Source organism: Ursus americanus, chromosome 3 (assembly GCF_024610735.1).
Source record: "Ursus americanus isolate L20-20 chromosome 3, mUrsAme1.1.p, whole genome shotgun sequence".
In the NCBI taxonomy this organism is placed as follows: domain Eukaryota; kingdom Metazoa; phylum Chordata; class Mammalia; order Carnivora; family Ursidae; genus Ursus; species Ursus americanus.
This window is the reverse complement of record NC_142129.1, coordinates 3,487,926-3,507,067: the sequence shown is the minus strand read 5'-3', so window position 1 is coordinate 3,507,067 and position 19,142 is coordinate 3,487,926. Positions and strand designations below refer to the sequence as shown.

Sequence of the window (19,142 nt, the reverse complement as noted above, 5' to 3'; positions counted from 1 at the left end):
ACCAACCACAAAATAAATGGAAACATACCTTTATGCATTCCTACACACACACATCTGCACACACACCCAAACACCCCCCTAAGAACGGCAGAATAATCCAGTTCATGAGAGGAAATCGTGATGGCAGTGACCTTCATGCAGAGAGCACGGCTGGTGGTCCTCGGTGCAGGAAGGAGGAATCCGGGACTCCTTTGATGGGAGCACGGGCTCCACAAGGAACCACCATCAGGTGGGCACGGCGAGCATTTCACAGATAAAACCGCTGGGGGCTACTTTTGCTTTGCTCTCGGAGGGTCTTCCTACTTTGTTCCTTAAGTCAGTTGGAGACTTTTTCCTCCCTCAGCCAAAGCAGGAGATTCACCTTTATTTTTTTTTTTTAAAGATTTTATTTATTTATGTGACAGAGAGACAGCAGCGAGAGAGGGAACACAAGCAGGGGGAGTGGGAGAGGAAGAAGCAGGCTCACAGCGGAGGAGCCTGATGTGGGGCTCGATCCCAGATCACCGGGGTCACGCCCTGAGCCGAAGGCAGACGCTTTAACGACTGCGCTACCCCGGCGCCCCATGGAGATTCACCTTTAGACAGGAACTGATCAGCTCTGTGTCCTTGAACAAATCATTTACCCACTGTGGGCCTCAGTTTATCTAAGAAATGAAGGGTGTATTGATTTCCTGGGGCTGCAGTAACCAATTCCCACAAGCCGAGGGACTTAACACAATAGAGGTTCATTCCCTCACATTTCCGGAGGCCAGAAATCCAAATTAAAGTATCAGCAGAGCCACACTCCCTCGAACCTGTAGGGAAGGATCCATCCTCTCTTCCTCCGGCTTCTAGTGGGTGCTGTCACTCCAGGGTCTGCCTCCACTGTGACCTGGGCTTCTCCCAATCTGTCTGTTCTGTGTTTTTTCTTCTTATACAGGAGATTAGGATTGGATGGGGGCCCACCCTAATTGAGAATGGCCTTATTTTAACTCAATTACATCAGCAAAGAGCCTATTTGCAAATAAAGTCCTATTTCCAGGTACTGGAGGTGAGGAAAGCAGGACAGATTGGAATCATGGTTGAGAAGAAGGTGACTAACCAAGATTGAGCAGTAATGATGGGAAAGGTTAGTACCCCGCTGACTCCCATTACAGCTGGCTCCGTGCTTTCTCTGCTAGGTGTTTATATGAGGGTGTATGTTGAGCATAAACCCTAGCTGGCCATTTGCTCGGCTGGGGCAGAGAAAGAATTGTGCAAGGCAAGCCATTCAGTGGGCAGAGTGAGCAGAGGCTGGGTGACCACCCAGCGAGTCACTGAAGAAGGGACCCCCACATGGGAGGGGGAGTTGTAGAGACCACCCTGAAACCCACTTTAACCTGAAAGCAAATGAATCTTACACCATCATATTCCAATGCAAAATACAGGTTTATTTCATAGAAACAAGTGAGAACAGGGTTGAGGGTTGAGATCCCTAAACCTACCCCCACATAGTACAGGATTCAGGGTGTTCGTTTTATTGTCGAGTTCTGTAGTAAATCTGTCCTCAGATCTGATACCTTATTGGACCTTTTGTTAAAGTTGCATATACATAGTGGTTTGCACAATCAACTTAATTATTTACCAGTTTACCAATGAATAAACTGGTGTTATTGACCATTTACTGGGCAAGGTCGGTACTGCCTGTTTTCCTATACAGTAGATCATTCAGTCCAACCCTGTAAAGCAGGCATTTTTATTCTCATTTTATACACGAGAGAACCAACTTAGATTAAGTTTCTCTATGACCCCACACCCTGCTGCTAGTCAGCGGCAGAATTCAGAATGACACTGAGAGCCTCTCAGAGCTCTTCCCACCACATCCGAGCTCCCTGCCGTGGGTGAGGTACACGCACGGAGGTGTTCTCCTAAAGACAGACTGAGGCAACTTCGGGCGTCCTGGAGGCTTTGAACTTTCAGAGATTCACTAGCTAAGCAGATAAACAATTCCTTCTTTAGAGTGTGTTAGAGTTTGCAAAGTAACTTTCATTGTTTCTCTTGATTTTCACGACCATTCTGGGGGGAAAGGGAAACTATTATCCCCCTTCCCGGTTGAGGCTAGTCTGAGAATCGCACCCGATCTGTGTGACATGGGGCTGGAGTTCCAGCTTTTCCTGTCAGCCTTTGCTGTCTCCTCATGTGGAAACATGTCTCATGTGCCGGCGATGTGGGGAAGGGAGCGTATGTGAGCCCTCCAGGAGGAGTGAAGGTAACAAAGGCGGGGTGCACGTGTGCTCATGGTGTTGCTGGCGGGTGCTCATGAAATCTCCGTGGCACTTTCTCCACTTGGAGGCACCATCTCCAGTTAGCATTTATAGGATTTCCACTGGTTAGATCAGAGAGAGGCTGATCTCCTGCTGTTCCCCATTATCTGAGACACCTCCTAGAAATCATTACCTAACCAAGTGAATTTCAACATTCAGTAAGTCTATGGAATTTGAACATTTCTTACTCTGTGCTCCATGCTTGGAAAATTCTAGATATACCCCGACCAAATGAATTCATTAGGTTTGTCTTTAAAATTGCAAGAGGTCTTTTACTTAGCGCCACCCCCATAACCCATCCATCCTTACTCATCTGGTTATTCAGACGCATGCATTGAGTGCCTATGCCATGCTAAATATCAAAGACTTTTTTCAATTCAATATCAAGATTATAGTATGTTGGGAGGGAAATTTTCTCATTTTCATTTTTTTCTATAATTTTTATAACCAATGAGATATAAGTTATTCAGTTTTTTGGAGTTTTTTTTAGCTTTCTAAATTAAAGTAATTTTAGACAAAGAAAGGTTGCAAAAACAGTACAAATGATTCTTTTCTATCGCTATCCCTACTTCTCCTATACTCCTGAAATATTGTTAGTGTGTGTTATAAACACACTGTGATGACCAGGAACAGGAAATTGATATCGGCACCATGCTATTAATTCAACTTATTTGAATTTTACCTATTTTTCTACCAACGTCTCTTTCCTGTCTCGGGATCCCACGTTCATTTAGACGTTATTTCTCCTTAATCCCCTCCAATCTGTCACATTTCCTCAGTCTTTCCTATTTGGTCATGATCTTGACACGTGCAAAGATTATGGGTCAGCTGTTCTGTAAAGTGTGCCTCAATTTGGGTTTGTCTGGTGTTTTCTTGTGACTGAAGTAAGGTTATGCATTTTGGGTGAAAATACCACATATATGATGCTTTTTTCTTCCCTCATTCTACACTTAATTGGAATTCTTTCATGTGGAAGAGCTGCTTTATGTATCCGATTATTTACGTATATTAGCTTGGACTTATGAATATTGATTTTATTCTGTGGGTTAATCTGATACTATTATTGATTATTTGGTTGCTCAGATTTATCTAGCTTTGGCCATAAAAAGCTCCTTCAGGTTGGCTTCTGTATTCTTTGAACCGGCTTCTGTCTTTTTTGAGTATTTTCTCACTTTCTGGACCCATAAGATGTTCCAGACTCATCCTGTATTTTCTCTGTTCCAGCCCAGATGCAATTACATCTCCTAGGAGCCCTGTATACTTTTATTGGATGATGGTGTTTAGAGACCAAGATATCGCAGTGGGTGTGCTCATTGTTACTGGGGGTCATTGATTCTAGGCCTCTCTGTGAACAGAGCAAGGACATATATGTGTGCATACTAACCCCTGAATACACATATATATCTATGTTTTGATGTGTGTAGATATTCGAAATAATGAGTTTGTATTGATACCTCTGATTCCAGGCCAACTTCACACAGTTCATTTTAGCTTTCCCCTTTTCCTTATAATTTGTTTTTCCAAAAGTAAGAAAACAGGCTCTCATCTCCACTATATTTATATATTTGCAGAGTAGTTTAATTCTAGCACACACATCAAGTGGTTTCAGAATTGCTAACCCATAGTCATGTGATCTTTTTGTCTTTAGCTTTGGGGTATCCGGCCGCGATTCTGTTTCCTGAAGTTGTTTATGTTGGTTCTTCCCTTCCCCACTCCTTCCGTGTAGTTTTGTGCTTCATGTATAGTAGGGTTTTGCTCTGTCGTGGTGTTGCTATCCCCCTTTGGGTTCCCCCACACCCTGATTGTTTTTAATTGTTAGGTTTATTTTTGGAACACACAAAAATTATGTGAAACACTACTATGGTCTTAGACTGGGCGTTATACCAATAAATATACCCAGAGAAATGCTTCTCCTTCCTTATCCAGCCTCCTCATGATCAGTCAGTCCCTCCTTCTTCCCACCCACCCCCTACACATAACTAACCTCTGGTTTCTGGTTTATGTTTCCTGTGTTTCTTTTTTCACAAATGAGGATACATGCATATTTTCTTATATCCCCTTCTTATGCGATGGGTTACATACTATAGACAGTCTGTTGAGCTTTGCATCCTCTGTCATGAAAACCACTCCTTACCAGTTTATGGAGGTCTTCATTCTTTCTGACAGCTGTGCTATATTCCATCGTGTGGACGTTCCATAGTTCCTTCCACCACATGTGGTTTCCAGTGTTTTGTCATTACAAAGCTGCAATGAGTATAACCTGCGTATGTAATTTTGTGTTGTGAGAGGTATGTCTTCCCACAAGTGTTCTAGTTGAAGAGTAAAGTGTGTATTTTATTAGGTGTTGCCAAGTTTCCCTCTGAAAGGATTTTCACTCGTTTTCATGCCCACCAGCAGAGTATGAGGACGGCTTTTTCCTCACAGCCTCACCAATACAGTGTGCTGTACTTTTTTTTGGGGGGGGGGGAGCAGTTTCATAGGTGAAAAATGATAACTCAGTATAGTTTCAGTTTTAATTTCTATAATTTTGCATTATTTGGTCCTTTTTAATACATCTGAGGACCTTTTATATCCTCTTTGTGGATTGTCCGTTCTTATCTTTTTCTCATGTTTCTGTTTCTTTTTTTTTTTTGTAACCTCAATATTTTAGAGTATTTTTAATATATTATGAGTATTAGCTATTTGTCCATGGTATATGTTATTTATATTTTCTCACAGTTTGTCAGTTGTCTCGTTTGTTTTTGTTATGTAAAAAATTCAAAAATTTTTACGTAGTCAAATGTATCATTTTCAAATCGCTTCTGGATTGTGAGTCCTCCTTATAAAGCCTTTCCCTACCCACAGTTAAAGAGGAAATCACCCATGTCATAAAAATACTTTGAAACATTAAAAACATACAAATGGTAGGGTTTGTTAAAATTCATTCAAAACCGGGAAAGTTAAAACCCCTCCCTTACTCTTCTAAGTGCCCGGTCATCAGCCTTCCCAGCTTAGTCTTCTTATCATTGCCGTCCCTTACTTAGCACCTAATCACCCCATTTTCAGGATTCCCTGATCTCTTTACATCCAGGGACCCCATCTAAAACTACTCTGGGGTACTGCAGACTATCTCGCCTTCCCTAGCATTTTTTACTCTTAAGTATATTCTGTTTTGTTCCGGTAATATTATCAAGCAATTACTTTAGAATTTTCTGCTGATTCAAGCCCAGAACCAGTACCTACACTTTCTCCCTTCCTTCTTGTCTTTGTTCAAGCATCTTCCTTTTCCAAAGACCATTCAGCCACAGCCTTTCAGTAGAGGAACCAGCACATTCATAGCTATGCCTTCTGCATAAGGCCCATCACGGCCAAGTGATAGTGTATGCACCTGACAGAGTCTGGCCTAGCCAGCAGAACACAGGTGATATATCATCTAAAGGAATAATGAAAATGAATCCTTCCCACGTCTTGTAGACAATAATAGCTACAAAACATATTGAAATATTTTATACTTATAAAGTATTAGGTTTTTTCATTCTTTCATTATGTCTTCTTCATTATGACATTTATTTAAGTACAAAAGTAGAATTTTGTTAGCATAGTATTTTGCATATCAATAAAATAAGAGTGAAAAATCTAAGTGGTGTTTGAAAGGAAAAAAATCTTTCTCTCAATCTTCCCCTCTCCTCTTCCCTCTCTCCCTCCCTCCCTCCTAATACAAACCAAGGTGCAGAATCTGCCCTAAGGCTCCTGGTTTGGGAAGGTCAGAATGACCTGGCATTATGCTGAGAAAAAAAGTGATCCACCGGCAAAGCCCAAGACAGAGATAGAGGTCATGGGGACTTGCTACTGCATAGCCACACATTTCCATTTTTAATGTTGAGCGGTGTGGATATTTTAATAATTGATCTATAGACCTCTCTGCATGTTGTCTCTTGATAAATATTTACTATTTGGGTTAAGCAGTGATGGGCCTGTTTCAGCTTCATGTAAATTATGTACATCTGAAGAAATCTTATGGAGGCCAAGACATTGTTTAATAACACGAGGTCTTGAAAGTCACACGAAGGAAGAAGGGAGTAAGAGCTGGAGGATAAACAGAGAACATTCTTGTTTCCCACCATATTGATTGATTGGTTGATCGATTATTTGTCTATTTATTTATTTTCTTTCAGGGATCCTCAAAGTCTGGACCCACCGGAAGTGAGCAATGCAAAACTTCAGTATGCAGGCTGGGGTCCTAAAGGCCAGCAGCTGGTAAGCTAATCAAACTCAGTGACCAGGTTTGAATTTGATGAAGTTGACATTAGAGGCTGACTCTGTCTCACTACACTCGATGTCTGGGTTTGTGTGAGTTACATTTTGGAAAAGTACGCCAGAATATTTGCATGTGTAACATGGCCGTTTCTTTTTTTGTTAGAACAGCCTGTGCTGTGGTTCCAGATCTGATACCCTGAAGGTGGACCCCAACTGTAGCTGTGTGTAGATCACACACTTACTGGGAAGTCGAGGGGATAAGCCTTGTCACAGGGACCGTAATTAGGAAGTAGCAGAACCGTGGAGTCATCGAAAGTGTCTTTTGTTTTGCCCTTGAAGTCTGGCCCTGTTCTTTGGAGGGTTTTATAGGAAGGTAGATGTGCTGGCCATTGTGGGGCCGGGCTCCCGGCAAGTGAGGTCCACACGCAGCCAGCACAGCCTCGCAGCTCCACATCAGACACCTACACAGACTCCCACTCGGCTTGGCCAAACTGACCTGCCTCCAGAAACTGAATGGCCACGCCGGCCTGGCGCGCAGGGCTCTGAGCAAACAGCAGTTAAGAGGAGGGGGTTCTAGTCCTGGGTGTTATCCTAACCCTCAGCTGTCACCCGGCAGTCAGCCGGCCCGAATGTTGAGTGAGAAGCGAGGATAGGATGATCTCTCAGGTGTGCTCCAGCTCCAGCATTACCCGAATCTAAAGCAGGTGAGAGTTGTCCGTTCTGCTCAACTTTCTTCCGGGAGTTTGCAGCGCCCCCTGCAGGAAGCCCCTGCAGGTTGAGGTCAGGTGACGTGGCCTGGGCCCAGGTCACCATGTCCTCCTGCTTCTTGATGCTGATTATGTAAAGCTGCATTTCAAAAACTCTTTTCCTAAAATAACACAGAAAATGATTATGTTCAAAAGCTTGGGGTGAGATGGTATTGGACCATCTGTCTTCTGTCTTAGGAATTAAAATAGTCTTATTTTTCCCAGAGATACGATTATATTCCCTTGGTTGCGTGTTAGTTCCATTGCCTTGAAACAGTTTAAAGAAAAGGAGCATATGGACCACAGAGCTGTCCTAGCTGTTACTACAGGGGACCCAGCGCCAGCCACACAGTCCTGAGGATCCGGAAAGCACGGTTAGCCAATGGGAATCAGCAAGTGAGGGGAGGTCGGGAGGCCGTGGCAGACGGACACCAGTCCTCCAGTCAGTGCAAGGAGACAAAGCTCGCCTTTCCTCAGAGGCGCTAACTCTCACGCAAGGAGGACCTGCAGCTTCCAGCAGGGAGCCCAAAGTGTTCAAGACCGAGTCTCCAACAGCCGACTTTGAATCCCTCTGAAATCCTGACTGTTTCCAGGAAGCAGATCGTACCCCCAGCCATCCAGTCCTTCCGTACAAGTGACATGGCACCTCCCTGCTCTCCATGATCCCTGGGCGGCCTGCTGCCCACAGCTTCACAGGCAGACCTCGCCCCCAGCTCACGGGAAACCCCAGGGGGACAGCCTTCTTACAGACGTCAGGAAAAAGACATCGAGACTCTCACACTGGTCAAGGCATCTTTCCGAAGACCTGCCGCCTCTCTCCTTGTCACCCAGGGATTACCACGCAGCTTATGGACTCACGCCTCACCCTCAGCCCACAGGGAGGCCAGACCCTGGAACAGAGGCCGTACAACCTGATCCTGTGGCTCCCAGAAAAACTAACCCACAGTTTACTAAAGGAGGAGGCATGTGTGTGTGCATGCGTGACATTAGAACCGTGTCTGGAATTTGGAGGCAGATGGGGCTCCACACTGTTCACTCTCCAGACCGCTTACTTACTAGGCTGGCCCCTTCCCTACCTGAAGCCGCCGTTGCCTCTGGGACAATCGACTATACTCATGTCAAGCTTTCTAGGCTCTAGGGTGGTCTGAGTGATTACAGAGTCCTCACACTTAACCTCTTAAAGAGGAGCTGGCAGCAAAGCTAATTATGCCTCAGTTTCTCTGAGAGAGCCTCCCTGACTCCCCTCCCTGCGCCACTGGGCTCCGCCTCCAGACTCCCGCGTCCCCACACGAGCTCCTGGCGCTATGATGTCTCAGTGCCACCGATATGTCTCACCTGCATTCGGCCAGCTTCCTCTAGGCATCCGGCACTGTCATCTTGTATTCCGAGGGCCTAGCACAGCACCTGGTACTCAATAAGTATTTGTTGAGGTCAAAAACAAATGCATGAATGGATGGATGGATGATTACTTAATACGTTCTTGTGATCCTCAGTCGCTTAAACACAGAGTAATTGGGTGAAGGCAAGTAGCCAGGATCCATGTGGATGCTCAGGATATTACTTACGGGGACGGACCTTTGACTTCCTTTCTGCTCCAAGGAAATGAATGCTCAGTGAAGTAGTAATTGCTGATATTTGGGCTTAGTACCAAAAGGACTAATGGGCTCGTGGAAGTTTTGAGTTCTTAAACTTTTTTGAACTTTGGTGTTTTTATGATACAGTCCTTGTACCGAGCATAGTAGGCGATGTAACTCACCCTTGAGAGTGTCCTGTACGTGGCAGCAGGGCTCAGCACACTTTTCCTGTAGGGGCCTGTAGCAGATGTTTTAGGCTTTGCAAGCCCATAGGGTCTTGGTCTCCACGACTCCACTTTGCTATCGTAGAGAGAAAGCATTTGTGGACAGTATAGAAAGAGCATGCAGAGACGTTATTTTGTTCTGGTAAAACTTTACTTACGCAAACAGGAATTTTGGCCCTGAGGCTGTGTTTGCCGACCGGTGTTTCAGGGGACCGTATGCTCCCTTGGCTGTCCTCCACTGAGAAAAGCCTGAGCCCAGGGACTGGCACACTTGTGACGGCTACTCATCCTGCACTCGCTCGGCGAAGGAAATCTGCAACCCGTGAGCGGCCCTTGCAAACACTAACAAATCCCTCGTTGCCATTTTACTTTAAAAGGTAAATAGTGCTCCCCAAAGGAAATCTGCTCTCATTATATTGAGTCAGACAGAAATGAGTAATTCTCCTTTGGGCACGGAGAGCACAGCTGCAGTTCAAGTTCACCAGCGGGCTTTCCGAGCATCACCCCCTCCTTGTGGGGAGGGATTTCAGCAATGCACTTGGCTCGGGGAACCCATAAACCCTAGGGAGACGGCACCCATCACCGGGAGTGGACTGATGACATTTTCCCCCGTCCCTCCCTGTGGCCTCCAGTTAGTGGCTCTCGGCTGTTAGGGTGACTTTTGTTGGACCTTCGGATGACATCATAGGGAATAAATCCTGCCTGACTGGCCCATTGTTAGAGGAAAGGAGAAGGCGGATGTGGGGAGGCCTCCTTTCTGCCGGTAAAGTGTCTGGGATGGCATTGGTCCATGAGCTCAAGTGTTCATGTTGGATAACCACGTTGCTTCCAGAATTTGATGTACCTGCTGAGCCTGAAAACGGGAAAATGGATTTGCTAGATTAAATGGGATTAAATGAGGAAACATACGTGAAGTGTGGAGGAGGTGTCTTCCCCTTGCTTCCCCCACCCCATCTTTATGTGGGCAGTGTCCATAGCCATTTGCATTGAAAACAGAAGTGATTTCAAAATTTTCTCCAGACTGTATCTCTCTTCATCTGTCCTCTGCAGATGAATCTCTGTCCGCATAGAGAGCCTGTCAGAGTTTCTTTTTCTGGATCTTTTCGTGAAGCCCTGCCCCCACGCATGTTTGTGTATTTAGGTGAAGTCTTATCTCTGCTGACCTCGAATACGATCGAGTTGTCTATCTGGAGATATCATTTCCTTGTCTCAGACGTCATCTCTGCGAGGACATTTCATAACCACGGACGCCAAGGGTGGCCGTGGGGCCTTCCGTGCGTCCCTGGCACACACCTGGCGGTCAGGCCTCCTGGGCGTGTCTCAGCACACCAGCGTGCACACGGAGGGATCTTAGCAGCACTGTGGACTGACAGCGTTTTCCTTTCGAGCCAAGTGCCATGGAGACATCTGCAAATATGACCGCATGGCGCGAGCCGACGTAAGGATTCGAGGCTGGCGTCTTTGACGCTGCACTCAGATGATCAGAGACAGGGAGAACGGGTTTCTCTTTGGTTGGCCTGCTACCACCATGGTGATAAATGAACAGCTTTGAAAGGGACATTTAATAAGCCTGTTGGGAGTTCTTTAGGGTCGGGATGGCTTGAGCCTGTGACAAACGAAGAGCAGCTAGAGTGGTCGACTGGGGACTCTGCCAGAACCGGGATTGGAGCTGTCCCAGGCGTGCAGGGGACGGGGTGGGGGTGACAATCCAGCTGAAGAAAACTCAGGAACGCTCACAGGCTCTGCTCTCCTGCGCAGGAGAGGAAGCTGACTTTCTCACAGTCTCCGGGGGCACGCGAGGCGGTGGTGCGGACGTCCGTGAGAGACTGCTCTGTGTCTCCCTGGAGACGAGAATAAAATTGTTTACCCAAATGGGGAGATTTCAGCTACACGGTATGAAAAATTGCCTTGCTTACATGGCTTGTTAGGCCCTGGGATACTTCTCCAGGGAGAGTCATGAACAGAATAACTTACCAAGGAGAGTCGAGGAACCCACTTAAGTGGCTTCTTCATAAATGGTTCAGATAGCAACTCTCCTGACGAGGTCTCAGGGCTGGGCAGCTGGACTCTCAAACTATTCACCTGGCCCCAAGTGTTCTCGGGGTGACGGATGTGACCAACAGTTGCTGTGGCCGGTCAGCAAGCTACCTGCGAAGGACCTGGAAGGCCAGTCCTTTGTGTATGCACAGTTTCCATAGTCATTATTCACTCATTTGTGTACTGTTTCGTAAATGCCTACTGAACCCTTCCCGTGCTCTAGACCCTCCACTAGATCCTGGAGATGCAGAAGAAAGGCGTGGTTCTTTCCACCTAGTGGACAAGGCGTCTGTCAGCACCGGCAGCTGCTTCGTGCCGCCCCGCCCTCCCCCACTGCGTCTCCGTCCCCTCTGCACACACTCCGGGTCCTGCCCACAGTCGGGCTGCGGGAGATGGGTGACTGCCCTGCGTGGGTGCTGGCCTTGTTTCCACCAAGACACGTGGCCGCCAGTCTGGAGGCAGTGGTGCCGCCTGCAACAAGGCCCTCCTGACGGACATCATCTCCTCCTTGCTCCATATTCCCCCTTGCGTGATGTTCTTCCCATCAGAACTGTGCAGCCCCTTGCAAAAGTCTCAGCCAGGACTCTGAAATCCTTCTTGAGGGAATTAACGGGGTCCCCGTTTTCACAGGTCCCCACCTGCCATCAGGCTTTCCCCCCAGAGTCCCAGCGCCCCTCCCTCCCTCAGACCCGTGTTCTCTGAGCTACCTGCCATGGGCACCTCTACGGTCCCTGCGCCATCCTCCACCTGCGTTCTCTGGTCTGCCACGTCCCAGCTGTGGCTCTCAAACGACTGAGTCTGGTCTAAGGAAACTAAACTCCAAAACTCAACTTCTTGTGAGTGCTTGGGCCTCACTGGTGTGTTCCGCCTGCTTAGCACCATTTTGCTGAAGCTTCTTTCTAACGTATCAACAGCAAAAGAGAACAAGGGTCTCACCTCCCCTGTTCACTAGCGTTGACTCCTAGCAAACGAGTTATTCCTCTAGGAGTCATTCAGAAGAATTCGAGCTGAAGGTTTTCGTGCTCACTCTGGGTCACTTCATGGCATTCAGGTTTCTGCTGTAAAGAACAAGTATTTATTTGAGAGAGAGAGAGAGAGATCACGAGCAAGGGGGAGGAGCAGAGGGAGAAGCAGGCTTCCCACTGAGTAGGGAGCCCTACACAGAACCCAGTCCCAGGACCCCAGGATCATGACCCAAGCCAAAGGCAGATGCTTAACCTACTGAGCCACCGGGAGCCCAAGGAAAAGAATCTTTAAAGATAGCCCATTAGCATTGTAAAAATTCATGCTACCAAAATGTCAATAATTCAACATAAGATACCAGATGAAGAGATTGTTCTTGAAACACCAAAATGCTCTGTTAAATGGAATAAAGAGCAGAGAGGTAATAGGTGTGAGGATTTGCTTTGGGCACCTCTCAGGAGTTTGCATCCACAGAAATGCTGACAGCACAGGGAGGACCACCTGCTCTCTGTGGGATAGCAAAGTGTAGAAGGGACGAGTGGGGGGCACTCACCCTGCAGCCCCAACCTGCCCCCACAGACGGGCAGGTGCAGCCAGGACACCTGCTGTCGTGCTGGGAGCGAGACGGCAGGAGCCCGGGAACAACCCAGCTTTGAACCCACGAGCCCTTATCCGAAAACCCCACCATAGCATTTCAGCCACCTGTTCCATCTCAGAATCTGAAGGTCCTAATTTGGAGCCTTAGAAGGAAAGGAAAGTTTATTTAGTTCTGTTTTTTAAAGGCCATTAAAAACAAAAGCTTTAGTGTCAAAAGACCACATTCAGATCTTGGTTCTGGCACTTACCAAAGGTATGGTCTTAACATACTTAATCTCTCCAAGCCTTGGTTTCCTTGTCTGTAAGATGGGGATAATAATGTGTATCCTCAAGGCGTCACTGTATGGATTAAGTTAATTTATTTGAAGTGCATGGTGTAGAAATTAGGATGAAGAAAACACTCAGTAAATGATGGCTCTGTTGTTGCTACTAGAATAATTACTTGGCTTAACCAAAATGTAGAGAGTGAGGAAAAAAATAAGGATTTCCTCCAATGGACGTTTGGTTTGTGTCTGACGGTGAGTTAGGCTACACGTGGTAATGCAAGGAAATGCAGCCCATGAGGGTTGGGCGTCCAGACGGCTCAGTCTCTTCTTTGGCTCTTCTCCAGTTCCTAGGGGGTGAAGGATGCTGTTCAGAAAAAGTACCACCCATCCTTGTTCCTCTAAGCCTGTAGCTCCTAGTAGGTCTGCACTTGTCTGTCTCCTTAGAAAAGGCCATTAGCAGGTGACAGTGATTGTCCTGCTCTGATGCTACCCCAGAAATTATCCCTCAAACAGAGGGACTATGTTCTTTACTGAAGAGCTGGGCATTCAATCCCCAGAACTTAATCATCTTCCAAGGGGAAGTCTGTACCCTTGAGACCACCGTCTCCCCTTCCTCCCACCCCCAGGCCCTCGTAATCGCCTTTCTACTCTTGGTGTCCATGAGTTCAGACTTTCTAGATTCCACAGGAAGTGAGATCATACAGGATTTGTCTTTCTCTGTCTGACTTACAAAATGGTAATTATGTGTGTGACGGGAGGGATGGGGTAATATTTCAAGAAAGTATCAAATCACTTTAAACTTATACAATGTTATGTGCCAATTATATCTCGGTAATGCTGAGGGAAAGCCTGTGGTCCTCCTGCTTCCCTGTCCCAGCCCCTCCGTGCACCAGCTGGCCCGTCCTGCGGTCCTGAGCTGGACAGGGGTTCTCCCACTCCTCAGGCAGCCACCAGGCACGTGAGCAGAAACGGATGCGCGGTCTCCCCAAGGGCATTATTGCTCACGCGGTTCTGAGTCACCAAGGGGGCAAACAGCGTTTTATCGATGTCGACAAGTCCAATGAGGGGAGAAAGATTGATCTTTCCAGCAATAGGAGATTATTTAATGAAATGTCGTAGACAGGGGGAGGACCAGACTGAAGTGACATCCCATTAATAACTTATAAAAGCCTCTAATCAGTTTGGGTTAATTTGGTATTCATTGTAAAAACATTCATCATGGGCACTGAAGTCCATGACAGTAGCCAAGAAATTAATATCACCGGGATGGAAATTGCCTTGTGTATCCTCAAATAATGGATGGAGCGGTGTAGTGAGTGATTTACTGGCTCACCAAGGGTACCCTTCACGTTTAACACAATATGCTATGTCTTCGCGTCCCAGTGGGACTCAGCCACTTAATGTGCATTCCAGTAAGTACGCTGAGTTTCTGTCACTTAGCCTGAGTGGATGGGGCAGCGTAGCAGAGAGGCCTGATGGTCACAGGTGAAGAGCGAGGGGAATTAGGAGGCCGCGGGTGGGACTTCTTCCTTCCACCAATAGGCTCTCTGAAGACAGGGGGATTTCCAAACACATAAGTAACTCATGACTGTGGGATTTTGGAGGAAGTGAAGGAAATAATGTAAATAGTAAACTGTGGAGCTTAAAAAATTTTTGTCTTGCTGTGTGAATACAGGGGAGGTTGTAAGAGAAAATTCCTTCTTAAAACAATGCAGAACTACGAGGTAAGCGTCCCAGAGACATGCCCACATGTTGAGCACCCAAGTCCCTTCTACAGAAAAACCAAAAGCAGTATACACGACACATCCATCACCCTGTCGTCTATAAATAATAATTTTTAAAGGCTGTAAGTATCCTAAGTGTTTACAGGAGAGAGATTTGCCAAAGCAGGGCCATTGGCAGGGTGAGCTGTCGTTTAAAAATGGTAGGTAGACTGTATGTGACCATGGGAAATACGTCATCTCTTAATTAGTATTAGGACTAAAAATAAGGTGTTTGGTATATGTTTTACATATGGGGAAAGATAATTATTTTGGCCTGGCCAAACTATGCACATTTTACCCACTTCTAAAAGTTTCCTGGATACAACAACATTATATATATTCACTAAAAATGGGGTAAACAAGAAAACTCATTGTCAAGTCTGAGGTATAGGAATTCCACTTGGTCGACATGTGTGCCAGCCTCGCACGGGGTGGAGTGCAGCGCGTTCTGGGGGGTACGGTCAGGAATAAGCCAGTCCTCGGAGATGGCAGTGCCTGTAATTCCGTTGGTTTCAAAGCGTTATGCAAATGTGTCCTTTTTCCTGGCCCTGCAGCAAACCCGTGAGACGTTTTCCAGGACTCACTTGTAAGCCAAGGCAATTAAAAGAAGGGTAGATTTAGGGTTGAAAACCAGGCCTGACCTCGTCGTGCATGTTGGTCTGGAGCATAAACTATGTTTCCTGCCTCATCAGAGCTTCCCTAATGCAATTGTGCTGGAAGCAGTGTAGTATTCTTATGAAGAATCTAATTTCAAAGGGTGCCCACATCAACCTTGCGAATCGGAGGTCAGAGAATTTCAGGATCATCTACCAAATAGAATTTAAAAGCAGGACAAGAACGCTACATGAAGAAAGAGTACATTTACTGATCGTTTCCTTAGATCATGTAACCAGGCAGTTATAAATTAAAATAACCTTTTTTGACCCATGATGGAGGCGCCGGGGTGGAGGCCACAGTTCTATCCGCAGCCCCGGGTAGACATCCCCCATTACATGGAGAGTGGGTTCTGGCCATTTGGGGATTTTTCCAGTGTCCTAAGCGGTGCTCTGAACCATTTAGCTGCTAAGAGTTCTTCTTTGTGTTCGTAATGGGCTTTTAGACCATCTTGTGGACTTCTCCCGTTTGAGTGGAGGGAACACCTCTTCATCATGTTTCCTAAAATGTTTCACAATCAGAAAATGTCAAAGGAATGGTTCCACATCCTTGTCTCTGTAGAAGGACCTCTTCTTCCTCGAAACTGCTGGAACCTCGTCCATGCCACAGATCCTAGCACATCATCAAGGGCCTCTTTGTTTTCTTGTTCACCTGTTTCAGTTCTGAATAACTGTCTCCCAGGTCAAACGTAAGCTGCTCAAGGACAAGGGTGTTTTCCATTGCGTTCTGGTGGCCCGCAGCGCGTCGTTCCGTATCTAGCGGAGTACAGGTTTTCAACAAATACTTGTTAAATGAGTGACATCCAGAAGGGAAAGTAAAATTAAATGTCAGGTTTATGGGCATAAGGTCCCAAACTCATAGAAACTGGAAAAACCTGGTGTCATAACCTAAAACTTTTAAGATTTAACAACTTGTCTGATGCTTAGTTGGCTCAGCAGGTTATGAGCAACACGACGGAAAGACTTTGGGATTTTTGAGTCAGACTTTTTTTTTTCTCCTTAAACTGTTGGTTATGCTATGAATCATCTCAAAACAAAGATACAAGTCTTCCCTATTAAAACTTGTCAAGAACAGGCTGAACCGAACTTTCTAACCAAAGAACTGGAACCTTTGGCTTTCCACAGGAATTTCAGAGGATAAAACCCCCTCTGTGTTTACCCCACCGAGACACCTAAGGTGATTTCATCCTGTTTAACATCAGAGGGAAGAGTCCGACTTGCTGACGTGCATCCCCCACTTACCCTCCAGTGATCTTGTCTAGACTGGGAAGCAACACGAGATACTTAGGGCCCAGCACAGACAATGTTGAGCTCACGTGAAAGAAGGTGCTTCCAAGAGCTTTGGAGATATTTCAGCAACATCTAAGTCAATTACTTGCAAATGATTCCTTCTGCCTTCTCTTCAAAACAGACTTCACGGGACTCCTTCTTTATAGCATTTTGTTAGCCTTTATTGATTATTACAAATCAATTACAAATACTGGAAAGTCATACACTTCACTTGTTTAAGGAACCTTCCCTGACACCATTGTCTTTCTACTCTGACCTAGCTGTGTTCACAGTTCGTGAGCTTTTTTATGTTACCCATCTGACTCTTGGAGAGCTCATGATAGTTAGACTTTAAATTTACCTTAAAAAAAAAAAACTATAAGTTCAATATAGTTTAAATTGCATTCTAAAAAGAACAATACTACAAGGGAGCATAGATAATTGATGAGTCAGTTAAAAAACAAAAACAAGGGGCGCCTGGGTGGCACGGCGGTTAAGCATCTGCCTTTGGCTCAGGGCGTGATCCCAGCATTATGGGATCGAGCCCCACATCAGGCTCCTCCACTATGAGCCTGCTTCTTCCTCTCCCATTCCCCCTGCTTGTGTTCCCTCTCTCGCTGGCTGTCTCTATCTCTGTCGAATAAATAAATAATATCTTTAAAAAACAAACAAACAAACAAACAAAAAAACAGAAAAACCAGATCCCAGGCACCTGGGTGGCTCAGTCAGTTAAGCATCTGACTCTTGATTTCGGTTCCAGGTCATGATCTCAGGGTTGTGAGATCAAGCCCTGCATCAGGCTCCTGGCTGGGCGGTGAAGTCCACTTGAGATACTCTCTCTCCCTCTGCCCCTCCCCCCCCCCAAAAAACAGATCCCGTTTTATTTATTTTGGACTGTGTTTATTTTTATGTATAGCAAGGCTAAAACCTAGTTCAGCTTCTTCTACTGACAAAGAGCACATAACAAATTAGCAAATTGATTTTTGTTTGTTCTTCAGCTTGGAAACCTAATCATTTATCTGAATGGTTTGAGTTTTTACTATAATGGCTTTGATGGCCATTAATGGGCAGAATTATGTTTTTATTTCCTCAGTTGGGCCTGATTTAATGAATGCAGGGGGATGAGCCAGGTCCAGGTCCATGACCTTGCTGCTGAGGCTTTGTGCCCGCACAGCAGGCTGGGTCCGTTCCCGCATGCACCACGCCTGCAGGGCGCCCTGCCCTCTGCGGCCCCACCGGGCTCTGCTCATCTGTCACCTGGCCTCCCCGGGTTTCTGCCAGACCTTCCGTGTGTCCTGTGCGGTACCTGCTCCTCAGCCAGAGGCACCCCCATCTCTTCTGTTGTCCAAATCTGCACTGCACACTCGACTCCCCCGCCTTCCTCTTCCCGGTCTTGATCCATCCTCGGTCCTGTGAGTCCTGCGGTCTTGGTGTTATTGAAAGTCATCTTTGCCTCTCCATTCCCACCACCACCTCACACCTGGGTTCCTGTAACAGCTCTGCCTGCCTGTCTCCCTCCCCAAATCCACCCCTGCTCCAGAATGTTCTCCATTCTGCAACTGAGTGACAGTGTCCACTCTCCCACACAAAACCTTTCCACTGTTATGTGGCCTTTAGGGAGAAAGCCCAAACCCCTGAGCCCCTCCTAAGTGTGCTCCCTGCTGTCCCCCCAACTGCCTCCTATGTCCCCAGGCTGAGGACGGCCATAGTGAACTACATCCAGTCCCTGGAACTTGACGTGCTGTCCTGTCAGTGGGAGCACACTCATCCACTGCTCAGCCAACCTGCCTTGCCCGGATGAAGCCACATTGCCTTTCAGATCTCCGCTCACTCCTGTGGTTTCCCACGTCCTCCCCCTGCAGCCGACACTGGGCTAGAGACCCTTGTGCTTCATCTCCTACTTGTGCCGTCCTCCCCGTCATCAAGTATCACCCCGTGCAGTTCTGTCCTGTTTCCTTATTTTCTTCCCCAGCAGACTACAAGCTCCTTCAGAACCTCCTCCTGGTCCCTGGAACATAGACTCACTACCAGTAAGCATGGAGGAACTATTCAGTTACTCAGTTCAGGCATATTATTTACCAAGGTTCAAGTTGATTACCTTTCCCAGTAGAAACATAAACCCCAATCTCATTTGTCCTGTTTTGTCTGTTTTCACCCTAAGGTAGAAATTAGCTGACCTGCCGTCTAGGGCCATAACTTGTGGCACACCTCCCTTCACTCTGGACCTTTTCAGCCTGTCATTACCTGTGACATCACCTTCAAGCTCAGGCTCAGTCAAATTCCAGTAAACTTCCAGAGTTTCAAAGAAATTACGGTGGCATATACATGTATTTATGTAATTAAGCTTATTTTCTCCATAGCCATAGGAGCTCATATATTTTTTAAATTAACTGAGAAATGTGAATATTTAATGAAATTTGGATGACTGAAATGTCCCCTCAAGTCACAGCTTGTTATTTCCTCTAAATCTAATCACCCCAGGACAAGGTTCAAGGTTGCTTAGTGAATTCTGTCTTTTAAATTTCCTGTGTT

The 19,142-nt window shown here is 46.3% G+C and overlaps 1 protein-coding gene across 4 annotated transcripts in view; it reads left to right on the top strand.

The window, feature by feature from the left end:
- Positions 1-19,142, top strand: part of DPP6 (dipeptidyl peptidase like 6) — an 889,057-nt gene that overhangs the window by 717,142 nt on the left and 152,773 nt on the right. For all 4 annotated transcript variants that reach the window (XM_045792245.2, XM_087860659.1, XM_045792244.2 and 1 more), the window contains exon 7: positions 6,437-6,518. In XM_045792245.2, the coding sequence (XP_045648201.1) occupies positions 6,437-6,518 (82 nt within the window). The remainder of the gene's footprint in view (positions 1-6,436; positions 6,519-19,142) is intronic.